Genomic DNA, 14,989 nt, shown 5'->3' with positions numbered 1-14,989 from the left:
AGGCAAGCAAACATACAAATCAGAGTCAAAGCCCCACTTTGTTTTCATTTTAACTTAATTAAGCAAACCAATTTTGCCAATAGGTAGCCCTTTGCAAAGTCAATATCCAGATTCATTCTTATCTCTTATTATCATCAACATAGCTTCATATTCCAAGCACATAATTTCCTTAGACCTTAGTATACATTTGCTTGTATGATCTGGCTCATGCTGTTTTTACTGGCTTAAAAAATCAACAGCAGCAGACTCTCAGAAGTCCAATAAGTAAAGCTACTTGGATTGAAGACAGCAGGAAGTGGCTCAGAGCCTCTACGGTTGAGCCCCCTCCCCTCCCTGCACTGAGTCCTGAGACACCTCTACGGAAACCTCAGGGCTCTGCGCGTGACAGTTTATAAACCACTTCCCTGGGCTTCTTAACTGCCAGTTATTGTCCAATTCTTCAACCAAAACTGGGCTGTCAAAAAGTCAGGACATGAATGTTACATCCTTCTATCTAAAACATTAAGAATTTCTAAACATTTCTGTTCTCTAGAGACCTGTTTGGACATTTATTTTAAAATAATATATAAATAAATTATTGAATCTCTATTAGTGATTAAAAATGACAATAAAAAATACGTTGTTACAGAAGTTAGATTGCATAAACTCAGAATTATTTAATGTTAATATTTAGAGAATAGCAGTAAAAACTGCAGCAAGATGGATTTATGTAAAATAAGTGAAGAAACATAAAATTAAACATTTAAAATAAGGTGAGACAGCATGGGTTTTGCTCCCCTAGAAAGATTTAAGATGTGTAAATGTCCTCCTACACAGAGAACATGAAATAAATCCTCAAAGAAAGGAATACATTTTGGAGGTTCATTTTAGTACCACAAGTCTCTACTTGGTTTTTCATTCAGAGGCTCACCTCTCATAATCTGGGAGAGCATAAATCCCCTTTTCCTGTCTTATTTCTCCCATACTGAATAAAAATAAAACCCAGTAGTTCGTCATCCCTAAGTCTAGTTTTTTTGGCCACAAGGGCAAAAATATGAGACAGGTTATAAAAATCATGGTGGTAAAAACAGCCTTGTCTATACATTCAAGCAGTGGAATGATCACAGTTCCATTAAAAGTTTTTTTTTTTTAATTTCACCCAAAACTAGTAGAGACTATGACTGAGTTAACAGAACAGCCCTCGAACACATATTTAAATGGTGGTGAGTATTAATAAGGGAAATTATGACCCCATCAACTTCTCCGTGATGGGTAGATCTTGCTTGTCCTCTGGAACTAGGTCTCTCTACTATATTATAAGGAATAGTTAACCTAAAAGGCCTAGAGGAGTGAGCAAGGACCTCTCTCAGCTATTGGTCAAGACCTTCCAGGATTCAGAGAATGGTCTAAGATTCATTAAATTGCTGTAGGGCACTTATTGCCCCTTCCATAGTTGTAGCCAGTTGGTTTATTGCAAGCACTGATTCTCTATGGAGAACGCTGGCAAGTTCATGCTGGGCATTAGCATGTTCCCCAAGGACAATTAGCCTGTCCAGGTATGCTTCTGATTGCTTGGCCAGTTCCCCAATAAGCTGCCTGTTCCTGGCCATTTCTGCAGAAACAGTCCTGATTAACCAGTAGTAGTTGTTCCTCATCTGTTGAGGAGGTGGCTGGTTGGGCAAAGCCCCATTGCTTAGATGAAGACGCAAGGGATAACTTCATGGAGGTGCTCAGAGATATCCCTGCATCCTTGGAGAAGCTGTCAGAAGTGTTGTCACCAGTGAAAACTTGCAAACAGGCTGCAAAATAAACATTTTGCCAAATAGTTCATCCATGTCATGAAAAAGCATAAAAATTAGCAACATAAAGTAGGTCAAAGATGTAGGTCTGTTCCAAATAGCCTTGCTAGCAGTGCTTTTTAGGTACACTCAGAAGATAGCATAAATTTCCCTGCTCTGGTGTCACAAGACTAGATCTTCTCTTTTTCTCAATCCAGGTCAAATTTTGACTGAAGGTAAAAAATTGATAATAGTAGAAAAAAAGAGGTCTAAAAAAGCAGTCAACACTTTACTGATAACTCCTTTAAGATTTTTTTCTGGAAGCTTCTTTATCAAATATCTGATTATTTTGTCATAAGAAATAGGACCCTATGTGAGAAAACTTAGGGATTTGAACCTGCAACCAGCTTTTCTTCAAAGCCTAGATGTCCTGACCTAGAGGCAACACACAGGGCAACACTTCAGTTTATTTTGTAACATTACTGTGTCCCAGGAACATCATGTTTGCTATGGACTGAATTTTCCCCCCTCCCCAAACCCTCCCCATTCTCCAACCCTTCAATTCATATGTTGAAGCCCTAACCCTCAATGTGATGGCACTTGGAGATGGGGCCTTGGGAGGTGTTTAGGTTTTGATGAGGTCATGAGGGTGGAGTCATGATGGGATTACTGCCTTTACAGGAAGAGACCAGAGAGTTAGCTGTCTCTCCATCATGTGAATATACAGTTGACCCTTGAACAGAGATTTGAACAGCATGGGTCCACTTATACATGGATTTTTTTTCAATAAATACTTACTATAGTACCATACAATCCTTGGTTGGTTGAATCGTGGATGTGGAACCATGTATACTGAGGGCCGACTGTGAAGTCATACTTGGATTTTCCACTGCTAACCCCTGCGTTGTTCAAGGGTCAACTGTACACTAAGGAGGTGGCAGTCTACAGGGCAGGAAGTGGGACCTTGATCTTGGGCTTCCCAGACTCCAGAACTGTGAGAAATAAAGGTTTGTTAAGACACCCAGCTTATGTTATAGCAGTGTGAGCTCACTAAGACAACGGTGAATGAAACTTGGTTCTGCTTCCTGGTTGCTTATTAAGTGGCAGGTTGGGAGAAGGGAATTGGGAAGAAGGATTTCAAAAATTAACAACAAAGCCTGACAACAAAATTATTGCTTTATGAGTTTTAATGGTGTGAGGGCAGGTAGGCACTAAGAGTGCTGGGTTTGTCAGAATCTGCCTCATCAGTGAAATCTGAGAACTGCAGCTGTGAGCTGAATATGATCCTCTTAGACTTTGGGCTCTGTCTCTCAGAACCTGAAATAAAAAGCTATCATTCTGAATAAGTGGATGTACGTGGCTTTTTAAAAATCTCCAGACCATATCCATACCAGATCCTACTGTGAAATCTCCCATGAAACACCCATCTCATCCCAGAAACAACCTCTAATGGAGGCTCCTTGACTATGCAGTGAGCAGGATACAAGGTTCAGACAACTTTAGAAATTACTGTTTGGATCTTTGTTGTCCCTATCAAACTGATAGAGGGCACGAAGCCTTAAGTCCCTATTAGTCATCTCAACTCCAAGGGACAAGGAGGACATTAAAATGACGTTCAGTTCAGAATTTTAGGGTGACCTCCCAGAACATACATTGCATGCATTTGCCTGACATCAGAGCATGCAGATTCCCTGTGCAGCTCTGTTATTTCCAACACCTGAACATTGTGTCTGTTCCAAGGGGTCCTCAAAGTCTGTCTTGGGATCCACGTTGCTGACATCCTGGATCACTTGCCCTTGCTTGTCCGGCTCCTCAGCTCCCTTCTGAGCCATGTGCTGTCTTGCGCTGAGCTCTCATGGGTCCTCCTGGACTATGGCTTCTTTTCCTTTGAAGGCATCCATTATCTAGTGGGCTCTGGTTCTGGCACCTGACCTGAACAGCATTGTCCCTCATATTTTCAGGATCCAAAGAGAGGTGTGTACAGAGAAGCTGACCTATCGTCTTGTAAAAGGCAGTGTGAGAGGATCCACCACTAACTTCACTGGTGTGGAGCTGCATTGAGAAGTTGCATGTTGGCCCACACTGGTATTCCGAGTGCCTCATTTACTCTGCCTCGGCACGTGTCGTGTGTCGTCACGACAGTGGATTGTTCAGGTGCGCAACAGACTGAGCCTCCCCAAGGACAGAAAGGGATTCCTGCCCTGACCATGGGACAGCTACAACTCTCTGGGGCTAGACACATCAGAGGCAAGAAGGAAAAAGAGCCAATGACAGGAAAAATGAGAAAGGAAGGGATCTGACTGCTGGTATTAAAGGCCTACCGACTCCTGGAAGGTCTCTGGTGGACTCCTTGCATTTCCTGGAGCCAAGTGCTTTTGCTGACCCTGAATACAGGGGTTTGGCTGGGTATTGGGCTATTAGACCACATGCAAATTGCGGGTGGCTCTCTAGGAAAGAAATTAATGCTGCCCCATGTTTTCCCATGAACAGCTTTCAAACTTGGCTACAAAAGGATGTAAAGTTTGGGAGACCTGGATCAGTAGTTGAGGAACTATGACTTCCGGGGTACCATGAGCTGTGAACTCAAAGGTTGCACAGATGCCAAGCAAGGGGGGAAATTCCTCCAGAAAAAAATGAGTGGTATTAAGAAGTAGCACTAGGTTTTGAAGAAAGGCTAACCATCCCTTCAGTGTAGTTAAGAGAAAAGAACTAAGTGTGCTGCTACCACGACTACATCCTTAAGTAACCATAAGTTGGGAAAAAGGGACGGGGATAGAGAACACAAACTGTTGATATGATTCTAGCCCCTATTTTGAATTCAGGCAAGAAAGCTATGTTAGAGGATTCTACACCTTTGAAGTGACTAAAATCTCTAAAACTTCATATGGAAGGTAGCCTTCCTCACCGTGCCATTGCTCCTCCTGCCTGGGAATAAAGTTGAGCCTCCCGGCTAAGTTAAAGGCCTTACAAATGTTACAGAGAACGCCCTGATGTTGTGGGGCAGTGTTTGCTCTGTCTTCTCCAAGAAGATTCCTCAGTGTAATGTTATACGGCAAGCGCTAAGGTAGTCACAAGATCTCTCACAATGCTGCAGTGAAAGTGGGGATGTCTTCTCAGTCTGCTTCCCAGAACTGGGATTTGTTAGTGAGCGGATGGAATTACTATCTAAGCTGTTATGGGACTAGACTGCATGTCTTTACCTATGTCCTTCAGCGAATTACCAATTAAACCAGATTGGTCTGGGAGGCCTTAGAAGCTTAGGACACCTTTCGAAGACAGGGGAGGATGTGAAGTGAGGGTCAGGTTGGAAGCATCAGCTACTTGTGCATAACCACACTTCCTAGCCGGGCCCACAGCACTTCCTCTGTGACTGGCCCATCTGAAGTAGTGTGAAAACTTGACAGATGAGAAAAAGCACTTAGGATACTGCTCTAATCCTTTCAGCATGTAATAACTATGGTGATCTGTTAGTGAAGCAGCTTAGGGGAGGGAACATTTGTGACTTATTCAACTGCATAGACCATTGTTCCTCTTGCCCACTGACATTTTGAGGTTTGGACATTCACTGAATCTGTACCTTGCTTGAGGGTATGTTGTGTAATAGTGATAAAAAAAGCGTGGGTGTGTGACAGAGTCTACAGTCACAGGTGAAAATTCTGGTTACTAGCTATGACTTTGAGCAAGTGGCATTTTAGACTTCAATTTCCTTACCTGAAAATTACGGACAATGCAATGTACCTCTTAGATGTATTCTGAAGATTAATTAAAAGGAAATAACATTCGTAAAACATCTAAGAAAGCATCTGATACAAGGCAATCTGTATGTTGATAGTCATATTACTTTTAAAGTAGCATTGTGTAGATATTAAAAAGATGGCATTACTTCTCTCACAAAGTTTATTTTTGAAGCATAGTTTAATTAGCCTTTGTGGAAATTTACTTCATTCAACCCAAATAAATATAGAAACAAATAATTCTCTGTAGAAAATACTTTTTCTCACCTTAGCTGCTTCGTTGATGATTTGGAACCTGGTGCTCTCTTTGCCTGCCGTGACTGAGTCTAGTAATGCCCGATAGGTAGACTTCTTGGAGAGCCGCTGTTTCTGACGCCTACAGATTTGGAGTATACAGACGCCTGAGAATGATTTGTGACTCTCAGCCTCCAAAAGACTATATTACCATGTGGAAGTCATTAAAATTCACTTCGATAGTAAGGGAACTGGGCACAGGCAGTATATTAGTACTCCAATAAAGCACTAAGAGGAGTATCAATAATTTAGAGAGCTAACGAAATTAATAAGCAGAGTGCTAATGCAATTAATAAAATAATAAGAAGAGTACTAATAAAATTGTTCACCATAACACTACTCAAGGATGGTATTTTGTCCCCTTTATTGAGAAGGTGGGGCAGTTTTCGTAGATGACACGTATTAGCTTGTTGATGGCCCTCCCTCTTTCCATGAAATGTACACTTTAATTGAAACTTGATAAATTTTAGTGGAAATCCAATATAATCCAGTGGTTTGTCAAGGTGACCAGGAGTTCACTATAGAATTCCCTCTAAGGTACCTGTTCAGAATTAAAATGATATGATTTTCTTTCTCTAGAGTAGTGTGTATAAATTAGAAAGTTGTATGATGTAATTTTTGGTGATTTCAGTTTCAGGACCACATAAAGGTAGACACTCAAAAAAATTTTTAAAGAAATATTTTGTGAGGCTCTGGGGAAATAGGCAATCATATAGTGGTGATGGGAGTGCAAAATGACACAATCTCTATGGAGGGATATCTGGTAATAGTTAAAATTTCAAATACATTTACTCTTTGACCTAGTAATCCCACTCCTGGAAATTCATCCTACAAATATACCTGCATGTGTAGGAAATGACATATGTATAGCTTTTCACTGTGGCAGTGACGTTACAGCAAGACTGAAAACAACCCAAGGGTCTAGCAATAGGAGAGAGACTGAATACATTATAATTTACTCAATGGAATACCATACAGATATGAAAAAGAGGACAATTTCCATATACTCATACAGAGCTCTTCAGAATAAATTATGAAGCAGAAAAAAAGAGGTATACAACAGTGTATATAGAAAGCTACTTGGCGTAAGAATGGTGGTGATATAAGAATGTGTGCATTCACAAAAAGAAATACTGGAAAGATAAATAAGAAATTAATAAATCTGGTTACTTACAGGGAAAGATGTGGAATGGGGTGGAAGGGGACAAGAAGGAGATTAACATTTTTCAATGTGTATCTTTTTATATTATTTGATTTTTGAACCATGTAAAAGTATGATTTCTTCAAAGATTCAAAATTTTAACATTAGTTGAAAAACACTTTGACTTTTAAAATACCTGTTTATTAACACAGTAATGTTAATTATAATGTATAAGTATATAATATAATTAATTATAATTAATAATAACATTAATAATAAAATAATACAGGAGTTAAGCTAGAGTAGTAAAGGTGAATTTCTCCTGTCAATAAATTCTTTAATCACTGAATTTCCTAATTGACTCTTTCCTCAGAAAGTCTATCAGTTCTCAAAAATTTAATAAACATCAATTTTGAAATATTTTCAGAACTATTCTACCTAGGTCATATACTTCCTCTTCTTACCTGTAGAAAGCAATCTTGCTGCAGTCTTTGAAAATGTTTTTATCCACAGCTTCATCTTCAACACTAATAAAAAGACATTTTAAGAAACTTATTTTACATAGGGTTTGTGAATCCAAATTTTGTACCTTCTCTAACTATAATATAAATCATGGGACATAAATCACTGTGATGCAAAATTGTGTCATGGCCATAACATAACACAATAATGTGTTTGCTGCAGAACAACATCCTTTTGTAAACCGCCCATGGTAAACAACAAAACATGAAGTTCTGGGATTGCTCAGAAAGCAACAGAAAAAGAGCACCGTCACTTATGAGAAAGGGTTCTTTAAAAGTAATGACTGAAGGCTATGGCTACAACAATAAAATCTGAAGGAGTAAAAACAAAAAGCCCCAAACCAAACCAACATAAACAACCCACCCACCTATTTATTCAACAAAATATTTTCAGAACATTCTTGCTGAGTGTTGGGCTCTGAGGAAGATAAGAAGTAATGTGTCCGAGCTTTCTTTGAGAGCCTAACCAACATCACAAATCAACCTGACAAATGATATAACAGGTATGTTCGAGGTGCTAGAATAAGGATAGAAACAGACAGAGAAGGAAAATCCTTTGCTTTTTAAGATGATGCTGACAATCTAGGGGCCAATGTTTTTTATTTTTTATTTATTTTTAACATCTTTATTAGAGTATAATTGCTTTACAATGGTGTGTTAGTTTCTGCTTTATAACAAAGTGAATCAGTTATACATATACATATGTCCCCATATCTCTTTGCTCTTGCATCTCCCTCCCTCCCACCCTCCCTATCCCACCCCTCTAGGTGGTCACAAAGCACCGAGCTGATCTCCCTGTGCTATGCGGCTGCTTCCCACTAGCTATCTATTTTACGTTTGGTAGTGTATATATGTCCATGCCACTCTCTCACTTTGTCCCAGCTTACCCTTCCCTCTCCCCGTATCCTCAAGTCCATTCTCTAGTAGGTTTGCATCTTTATTCCCGTCTTGCCCCTAGGTTCTTCTGACAATTTTTTTTCTTTTTTCTTTCTTTTTTTTTTTTTTTTAGATTCCATATATACGTGTTAGCATACGGTATTTGTTTTTCTCTTTCTGACTTACTTCACTCTGTATGGCAGACTCTAGGTCCATCCACCTCACTACAAATAACTCAGTTTTGTTTCTTTTTATGGCTGAGTAATATTCCACTGTATATATGTCCCACATCTTCTTTATCCATTCATCTGTCGATGGACATTTAGGTTGGTTCCATGTCCTGGCTATTGTAAATAGTGCTGCAATGAACATTGTGGTACATGTATCTTTTTGAATTATGGTTTTCTCAGAGTATATGCCCAGTAGTGGGATTGCTGGGTCATATGGTAGTTCTATTTTTAGTTTTTTAAGGAACCTCCATACTGTTTTCCATAGTGGTTGTATCAATTTACATTCCCACCAACAGTGCAGGAGGGTTCCCTTTTCACCACACCCTTTCCAGGATTTATTGTTTCTAGATTTTTTGATAATGGCCATTCTGACCAGCATGAGGTGATACCTCTTTGTAGTTTTGATTTGCATTTCTCTAATAATTAGTGATGTTGGGCATCTTTTCATGTGCCTCTTGGCCATCTGTATGTCTTCCTTGGTGAAATGTCTATTTAGGTCTTCTGCCCATTTTTTAACTGGATTTTTTTTTTTTTTTTTTTTTTTTGGCTGTGTTGGGTCTTCGTTTCTGTGCGAGGGCTTTCTCTAGTTGCGGCAAGCAGGGGCCACTCCTCATCGCGGTGCATGGGTCTTTCACTGTCGCGGCCTCTCTTGTTGCGGGGCACAGGCTCCAGACGCACAAGCTCAGTAGTTGTGGCTCACGGGCCTAGTTGCTCCGCGGCATGTGGGATCCTCCCAGACCAGGGCTCGAACCCATGTCCCCTCCATTGGCAGGCAGACTCTCAACCACTGCGCCACCAGGGAAGCCCCTGGATTGATTTTTTGATATTGAGCTCCATGAGCTGTTTGTACATTTTGCACATTAATCCTTTGTCTGTTGTTTCATTTGCAAATATTTTCTCCCATTCTGAGGGTTATCTTTTTGTCTTGTTTATGGTTTCCCTTGCTGTGCAAAAGCTTTTAAGTTTAATTAAGTCCTATTTGTTTATTTTTCTTTTTATTTCTGTTACTCTAGGAGGTAGGTCAAAAAAGATCCTGCTGTGGTTTATGTCAAAGATCTTTCCAGTTTTGAAGAATAAACTCTGGAATGATATAGGAAGAGATGTACTTAGCTGAACCTGGAAAGCAACATGTTTGAAATTCATGTGTTAAGAGTTCTGATCACAGGGCTTCCCTGGTGGTGTAGTGGTTAAGAATCCATCTGCCAATGCAGGCGACACGGGTTTGAGCCCTAGTCTGGGGAAGATCCCACATGCCGTGGAGCAACTAAGCTCGTGCACCACAACTATTGAGCCTGTGCTCTAGAGCCCACGAGCCACAACTACCGAGCCCATGCGCCACAACTACTGAAGCCCACACAGCTAGGGCCGTGCTCCACAACAAGAGAAGCCACCGCAATGAGAAGCCCACTCGCCGCAACTAGAGAAAAGCTGCACGCAGCAATGAAGACCCAACGCAGCCAAAAATAAATAAATAAATAAAATTTATAAAAACATAAAGTCTTCAAAGCCAGAATGTTGTTTTCAGATACTATCTATCCCCTGCTTCCGTGGGCCCTGGAGTCAGCCCCTACTGGACCACTGGGCCTTTACCTGATTTCCTCTTTCTCAGCTGCGTCCATGGCTTCCCAGTCACTTCACAGGCTCCCAGATCTCAGGCCAAGGCCCCAGGCAATCTTTTAGATTGTCAGTCTTTCTAAATAACCGCCAGCACTTCACCACCATCAAGTTTCTGGGACTTTCATGTCCTTAAGGAGTGACAAATTGACACTTGCTCCCGGGATTTCCAGGCCCAAATTAGCGTTTCTACAGAGATTTGGCAAATTTTTCTTGGTTGTGAGTAGCTGATGAGGAACTGCCTTCTTTAGAAACTGAAAAGGTTTTTGCATCCGAGGAGGCGTGTACTCAAAGAGCCCTAGAAGATGCAGACCAAGAGCATGAGAACCAGGAAGTACCAACAAGGCCTGCGTGATTAGGGCGAAGCTTCTGCAGATCTACCTCAGTGACTGTCACGCCACAGATACTGAAAACTGACCCACTCCCTCCTGTATTTTAGTTTTGAGTAGGAAGTGACGGCGGGGTTGTTGCTGGAGGTTGATGTTCTCCGACCAAACTCTACATCATACTCTTCACGGCTACAAGGGTCTTTTAAAAGGGCTTGTCTACTGCATTATCCATTTTAGGAAGGCTTATACTCCACCACCGCCAAACTCCAGTCTTTGCTTAAATACCTCCGGAAACCGAGTACTCACTACTACACGCTAAACAGGCAGCCAGACTTACGGCTTTCCCAGACTTTTGGCCCCAGCGTCTGACTCAGGATGAGGGACTGGGGCGAACGGGAGGAGGAGAGAGCCAAACGCCACATGGGGTTCTTCCCTGGTCCCCAAACCCTTTAAGGGCTGGGAGAGAGAAGAGCCAGCGGACTCGGATGGTATCTTTTGCCGATCATCCTAACACTCCAAGGTTACGGCAGGAAGACGCCTCCGCAGTACGTCCAAAGCCTCACACCAAGCCAGCCGACTGCCTGAGGGCGGGGCCGCTGAGTCGCTAAACAAACAAGCCATCAGCGGTTTTGAGGACCCGGATTATCCCGCCCCCAGAGCGGAGCCGGAAGAGGGCGGGACGAACCGGAAGACGGCGAAATGCTTTCGGTAGGCACTCCACGGCTGTGAAGATGGCGGCGGCTGCGTGGCTTCAGGTGCTGCCTGTCATTCTTCTTCTCCTGGGGGCTCAGACGTCCCCATTGTCGCTTTTCAGTGTAGGACCGGCACCCGTCGCTGCTGCCGACCGATCCAAGTGGCACATTCCGATACCGTCGGTGAGTGGTCACTTCAGGAGCAACTGAGCCCGGAGGAGCAAGGGGTGGGGCTACGGCAGCCCAAGGGGTCCATGAAGGTTCCACTAAAGTCCGGTTCCAAAGGGGTGGGATTGCCGGGAGTGTCTGTGTAGCTGCTTAACCGGGACTCACCTCCCTTTAGCGGGAAGCCGTACACTTCTTTGGGTAGATTAGCAGGAATGTCAGGGTCAATTCAGGAGCGGAGAGTGGCGGTGGAGCGGTTTCTTATCAGCAAAGGCGGAGAACTTTCATTGCCTGACTGGAAACGTGTAAACTTGATGTAGAGGTGGAGAGTGGTTTCTCTTTCAGCAGAAGTTTCACAGAATCTTGTTACCCCGGGTTGGATGAGAGGAATATGTAAATAGACATCTTTCTTTCTTTTTTTATTTTTTCTCTGCACTTTTTTGTTACTGGATAATTCTACTTACGAAGTTGGTTGATTTCGTTTGGACTTTGAAATGGTTATTCTAAGCCCTGCCGTGTAATTAGGAAGCCTAGGCATTTAAAACGATGTATCCTAACGTGACAATGTTTAAAACGGAAGAAACAGTATTCTAAAGTTTCTTACGATAAGTTAGATTTTCTTAAGGACAATTAACTGGATTGGTTGACCCTTTCTTACCTTTACCACCTTTTTGAAACCTCGTTTGAGTAATAAGAGCTATAGTCCTGTGAGCCGACAAATCAGATGCTGGCTGGAAATGCCGAAGAGCATTAGTCTTATTAAAACCACGGTGGCCTTTTTGTTCTGCTCTGCTCACTGGTTGTAATGCCCAAATCTTATTTGAGCTTTTGATATGGCAAGAATTACAGCTTTTGTTCATTTGGTGACGATCTTCAGATTCTCAGTTTTAGGTATTTATTTGTTACCTGTAAAATGGTTAATAGTTAAATATGGCTGTCTGCTCATAGAATAGTTTATTTGAAGAAATGATTGGTTATTCTGGACGGTGATTAGTGAGTAAAGGAAATGAACTGATTAAGGAGTACCTTCTAGAAAGATTTAAGTTAGGTTAGGATTTCTAGCAGCCTTCCTTCTAGAGTCCTTGCTTCATGGCCTGTGGAGAAAAGAAAAAACTTGTCTCTGCACCAAGCTTCAAAATCCTGCAGTTTGGATATGGTTGAATTTTACTAAAAGGAAGGATATTGATGCCTCTTTGTGTGAGTGTGTTAAGAAAACTAACGTCAACATTTTATAAATTTTAGCTTTTATATCAGTTATATTCTGCTTTGGGAATTAAAGTGATCTGATGCTAATTATCTCTCCTTTATCTTTGCAGGGGAAAAATTATTTTAGTTTTGGAAAGATCCTCTTCAAAAATACCACTATCTTCCTGAAATGTGAGTTTTTGCATTTCATGAAGTTTTTATTCGAGTTTTTGAGTGATCTTTAAACTTTCAAATTACCTATTTTCTACCTCTGATGATTTACTCTCAGCATAAGTTCTGAAATTTAATAGTCCAGCACTATCTAGGTATAAACCTACGTAGTGTAACTAAGGTACTTTCACAGAATAATCTTTAGAATACTTAACTTTCATGAACATTATTTTCTTCCCTTGTTTTTCTGGTGTTAACAATATATAGTTAGACACATTGTTTTGGTTGATCGCCTCCATGGGTTTTAATCTGTTCTGAGTCATAGAGATAACTGCCAATTTTGTTATTGTGTGCTTGTTAGATGTTTACTGGACACATGACCTAGGTTTGTCAGACCATTGGCTCTGAACAAATATGTTCAGTAAAGCTTTTGTTTGCTGAAGGAGTATTTTACCACTTGGATCTTTGGAAGAGGAAGCTCAAAGATAATTACCAGGAAATAGGGATATGTAGAACAAAACCAGTCTGTCCAGTGGGAAAACCACTGTATCTGAATCCAGAATACCCCATTGTGCATTAAAGAAAAGCTTCCTTTTATTTCTGAAACTGGCTTTATTTTTAGAGAATGAATGATCATGGGCAGCTCCATTTCAAGATCAGGAATAAAAATCCAGCTCATCCATGTGTGCTCCTATGCATATTTCTCTCTATGAAAATGCAAAGTATGTCATAGTTGGATGATTTTATTCTTTTAATCACTTAGTAGGTAGTTACTGAACACCTACTATGTGCCAGACACTGTTTTAGAGAGCAAGGAAGTGATAGAAAAGACCCTTTCTCTTATTTAGATTATAGCCTGGTGGGATGGAGGGGTTAGGTAGAATTTCTATGAAGAATATACTGTGTCCATGAAAATATGATCTCTTGGCTAATAATTAAGTTTGATTTAAATCAAATCTACTCTGACACGCTGGTATTTCTTGTGAGGCTGGCTTTCTAGAAAAGAAGAGCTTTTAGGGATAGCAGTATTTTGTCTTTTGAAATAGCCTGACAGCCTGTATGCTATTCTGTCCTTTTATTATGTACAGTTTCTTCTTACCTGTATTTTGTTCTAATGGTTTTTCTAGTGGTTTTTGTTCAAGCTGCATATTTTGAAGTGTCTGTGTTTCATTGTTGCTGGAGGGTTTGAAGCTTCTTAAAATTTGCATTGTCTTTCACTTTGTTACTTCTGTGTTTTCTCATACTTACCTTGTCTCTGATTTTATGCTTTTGTGGGTATGGTATACAGTAGATTTCCATGAAATTGGCAGGGCCATTTTCTTTTCCTTTAAGACTAAAATTACAATTTTTCACCTACATTAAAAATGTCTGTTTTGGAGAAAGAAGTGAGATTTGCTCAAAGCCTGGAACTCTAGTCCCTTCTAGAGATAGCCACTTCTCCCTTACACCTGCACCTGGCTCATCTAAGATTCTTAGGGACTAGACCTGCCAGCCAAGGGAAGGTGGGGAATGTGGCAGGACCATTTTCATTGTCTCTTAAAGCCATTCATTTAAAGTTCTGTGTGTTTTGGGAATTCCCTGATGGTACAGTGGTTAGGACTCCGAGCTTTCACTGCAGAGGGCCAGGGTTCAGTCCCTGGTCCGGGGACTAAGATCCCGCAAGCCTCGCGGCGTGGCCATAAAAAAAAAATTCTATGTCTTTTAACATAAATAGTAGTATTTTTGCAGGCATATTTCCCTGCAAATCTCCTGTTAGGGCTTTTATTTAATTAATTCCTTTTCTGTTTGGTTCTTCTGAGTAGTTCATAACAAGATTGCAGTATCCTTTTCAGCATTTCCATACATTCTATCCAGCACATCAGATTTTTGTGTATTTTAGCCTTATAAAAGCCTTATAAAAGTTGAGCTTTATAAAAGTGTGCCACTTAAAAATTAGTCTGAGAAAACCACTTAAACCAAAGAAAAGGGAAAGTTTGTAATTTTAGGTGTGCTTCTTTTGTTAAGAGCCAAAAGTAGGCTTTTAGATGCAGTCGTGTTTATCTTTGTCACATTTGCACAAAGTATGTATTTCTAGTGTATTTTCCCTTCCTCAGCTGGAATCAAAGATAAAAGGAAATACTGACTTCCCCAGGTGAGACAGTTAACAGTCATATAGTCAGGTTTACACCCCCAAGTCTTCAGACTAATGCTTTGGTTCACTAGAATATTGTGCTCCAAAATATGTTGAATGAGTTATGTGAGGCTTCTATGATTTCATGAGGTTCCTTGAGGCTTCTCTTA

The 14,989-nt window shown here is 40.7% G+C and overlaps 2 protein-coding genes across 14 annotated transcripts in view; one reads left to right on the top strand and one right to left on the bottom strand.

The window, feature by feature from the left end:
• GANC (glucosidase alpha, neutral C) overlaps positions 1–11,240 on the bottom strand; it is a 79,078-nt gene extending 67,838 nt beyond the window's left edge. Inside the window, exons 1-4 of one of the 6 annotated variants that reach the window (XM_082388739.1) lie at positions 11,182–11,240; positions 10,144–10,465; positions 7,391–7,453; positions 5,759–5,867 (exon numbers count right to left, since the gene is read on the bottom strand). In XM_082388739.1, coding sequence (XP_082244865.1) covers positions 5,759–5,867; positions 7,391–7,453; positions 10,144–10,172 — 201 coding nt within the window. In that variant the 5' untranslated portion in view covers positions 10,173–10,465; positions 11,182–11,240. The other 5 variants (XM_082388738.1, XM_082388743.1, XM_082388741.1 and 2 more) reach the window with 5 other exon arrangements.
• The window catches only part of TMEM87A (transmembrane protein 87A), a gene marked incomplete at its 5' end in the record, with an annotated part of 43,732 nt that continues 39,970 nt past the window's right edge, over positions 11,228–14,989 (top strand). For all 8 annotated transcript variants that reach the window (XR_014243529.1, XR_014243530.1, XM_082388804.1 and 5 more), the window contains 2 exons: positions 11,228–11,371; positions 12,670–12,730. Coding sequence is in view for 6 of the 8 variants with exons in the window: in XM_082388804.1 (XP_082244930.1) it covers positions 11,228–11,371; positions 12,670–12,730 (205 nt within the window). The remainder of the gene's footprint in view (positions 11,372–12,669; positions 12,731–14,989) is intronic.

This window comes from Balaenoptera borealis (assembly GCF_965194805.1).
Source record: "Balaenoptera borealis genome assembly, chromosome: 3".
Taxonomy (NCBI): domain Eukaryota; kingdom Metazoa; phylum Chordata; class Mammalia; order Artiodactyla; family Balaenopteridae; genus Balaenoptera; species Balaenoptera borealis.
Note: the sequence above shows the minus strand (reverse complement) of the source record. Positions and strands in the feature narration are given on the sequence as shown.